The sequence below is a fragment of the Prionailurus viverrinus genome, chromosome B4 (genome assembly GCF_022837055.1).
Source record: "Prionailurus viverrinus isolate Anna chromosome B4, UM_Priviv_1.0, whole genome shotgun sequence".
Lineage (NCBI taxonomy): Eukaryota > Metazoa > Chordata > Mammalia > Carnivora > Felidae > Prionailurus > Prionailurus viverrinus.
In genome coordinates, this window is record NC_062567.1 from 72,637,453 (window position 1) to 72,640,244 (window position 2,792).

The following is a 2,792-nucleotide window of genomic DNA, read 5'->3' on the forward strand; positions in this document are numbered from 1 at the left end:
ACATGTGAAAGCAGAACAATGTAATCACAGACACAAAAATAAATAGACCTTTCTGGTATCAAAAGGGGTGAAAAAGGCCAAAAGATAGATTCAGACAAATGAGGAGGAAGTCTGAATGTCAAGGCAGGAAAAGTGGTCTTTGTTTCTAGATGCTGGGATGAGAATTAGGAAAAAACTACAGAATCTATTTCCTGGCTCTCCTACTTGTTCTCAATAGGGCTCAGTATAATATTCCTCAGGGGTGACATGGGATAAATTTCTATGCCTAAAATACCCCATAAAATGGCTGTGAGAACAAATAGAATTTTTTGTATATACTCTGTCTACAAAAAAAAAAAAATCCTATTAAAGTTTATTGTGCTGTTTAGGAAGTAAGAAGTCTTGGATTATTTTGAACAAGAAGAATGAAGAAAGGAGAAAAGGCGTAAAACATTCGCTGTAGATATGTCATATAATGGCTTTTGAAACAAGATGGTAAGGATTTCTGAACTTTGGAGCATGCAGTGAAAATTGAGTAACAATTAATGTGTAAGCAAGGCAGCAATACTATTTATCCAGCAAATCCCTGTGAAACAAGAATGGAATTCTCTAAAGTACGTGAATACTAGACAAGAAAGGATAAAAACTCTTCCTGAGATACAATGAGGGCAGCCTTGAGATACTGAGCACAAGGTCAAGCGAAGCAGAGAGGGAGGGATGTATAAGAAGACATGATGATGCCCTAAAAAATGGGAACAATCATAGATGATATCACCCCCTTTCTATTTTATTCCAGGGAAATCCCCTCCACAAATGGCCTGGAGGAACCACAGCATCATCACCGAGTTTATTCTCACGGGGCTGTCCGACGACCCCCACATCCAGGCTCTGCTCTTCGTGCTCTTCCTGGCGATTTACCTCCTGACCATGATGGGGAATCTGATGCTGCTGCTGGTGATCAGGACCGACTCCCGCCTCCACACACCCATGTACTTCTTCCTGAGTAACCTGTCCTTCATGGACCTCTGCTTCTCTTCTGTCACTATGCCCAAGCTACTGAAGGACCTTCTGTCTGAGAAGAAAACCATCTCAGTAGAAGGCTGCCTGACTCAGGTGTTCTTTGTGTTTTTTTCTTCGGGGACTGAAGCCTGTCTGCTCTCGGTGATGGCCTATGACCGCTATGCCGCCATTTGCCACCCTCTGCTCTACGGCCAAGTGATGAGCAGCCAGCTCTGTGTGGGGTTGGTGCTGGCCTCATGGGTCCTGGCCTCTCTCAATGCATTCGTCATTGTGCTTTTGGCTATTAACCTGGACTTCTGTGAGGCCCAAACCATCCACCACTACACCTGTGAGCTGCCTGCTCTTTTCCCTCTGTCTTGTTCTGATATCTCCATCACAACCAATATCCTGCTCTGCTCCAGTTTACTGCACGGGCTGGGAACCTTCCTCCCAATCTTTTTCTCCTACGCCCGTATTATCTCCACCATCCTGCACATCAGCTCCACCTCAGGCAGAAGCAAGGCCTTCTCCACCTGCTCCTCCCACCTCATCGCAGTGATCCTGTTCTTTGGCTCAGGTTTTCTTTGTTATCTCATGCCCCCCTCGGGTTCCTCTTTGGATTTGCTCCTCTCCTTGCAGTATAGTGCAGTCACGCCCTTGCTGAATCCCCTCATCTACAGCCTAAAAAACAAAGAGGTGAAGGCGGCTGTGAGAAGGACACTGGGGAAATATCTCTAATGTAGTGAACAAAGACACACTGACTAAGCAAAAATCACAAAGACTGTGTTCCACTGCATTCTCCTTTTGTTCCCACCTCTTCCCACACAGTGTCAGGTAATTTGGAAGAGAGACTCTAGAGCTTGTCTGAACAGAGCTTGCCTGTTCTTCAAAGGCAGTAGATCTTGATTTGGGCTCCTCTTTTGGAAAGGCTGCTCTGTTGGTTGGAAGACAACGTGAAGACAATTTTCCACAAAACAGATCAATAAGACAAAATAATTAGGTTGAAAAGATACGATGATCATTTCAGGAGATTCGGCATCTGACTGAGGAGTCGCAGAGAGAATTGAAAACAAGGGAGGCATGGGGCACCTGGGTGGCTCAATCAAATAAGCATCCGACTCTTGATTTAGGCTCATGTCATGATCTCAGGAGTTCGTGAATTTGAGCCCTGCGTCGGCCTCTACACTGACAGTACAGAGCCTGCTTGGGACTCTCTGTCTCCATCTCTCTCTCTGCTCCTCCCCCATCATGCTCATTCTCTCTATCTAAAAAAAAAGGGGGGGGGGGTGGAGAAATGTATTACACAGAAGATAACTTTTACAAATACCAACTACTTTTAAGTTTTTTAAACAAAACTTGGGTAAAAAGAAAAAAACTCCTATGTTAACACTGCAATCAAAACCCTATGTAGAATATTGTGAACATGAGAACATTATATACTAAAGTTACAAAATAATGCCAGTGCAACCATTATCTTTATCTATCCTTATATTGATTCATTAGTAAACAAGAAAAAAAATTAAGTTTCTGAAAGCTCATATCCAAGCATTAGAAAATAAGAAAACCTAACATAAGAAAAGGAAGATAAAAGAACTGAAAACACAAATTAATAAGTCAAAAAACAGAAAAACAGACTTGAGAAATAAATCCAGGCTCTAGTCATTCAAAAAAGATCCATAAAATTCGGAGCACCTGGGTGGTTCAGTCGGTTAAGTGTCCAACTCTTGATTTCGACCCAGGTCATAAACTCACAGTTGGTGAGTTCGAGCCCCACATCAGGCTCTGCACTAGCAGGACAGAGCCTGCTTGTGATT

The 2,792-nt window shown here is 43.2% G+C and overlaps 1 protein-coding gene across 1 annotated transcript; it reads left to right on the forward strand.

Annotated features, from left to right (window-relative positions):
* Positions 1-792: 792 nt before the first annotated feature.
* On the forward strand, positions 793-1,716 carry LOC125171296 (olfactory receptor 8S1-like). The gene has a single exon (XM_047868613.1). It carries the CDS (start codon positions 793-795, stop codon positions 1,714-1,716), a length of 924 nt encoding a protein of 307 aa, XP_047724569.1.
* The last annotated feature ends 1,076 nt before the right edge of the window (positions 1,717-2,792 follow it).

Excerpts from the sequence above, each read along its gene's own strand:
- LOC125171296 (XM_047868613.1), top strand. The coding sequence starts at position 793 with ATGGCCTGGAGGAACCACAGCATCATCACCGAGTTTATTCTCACGGGG.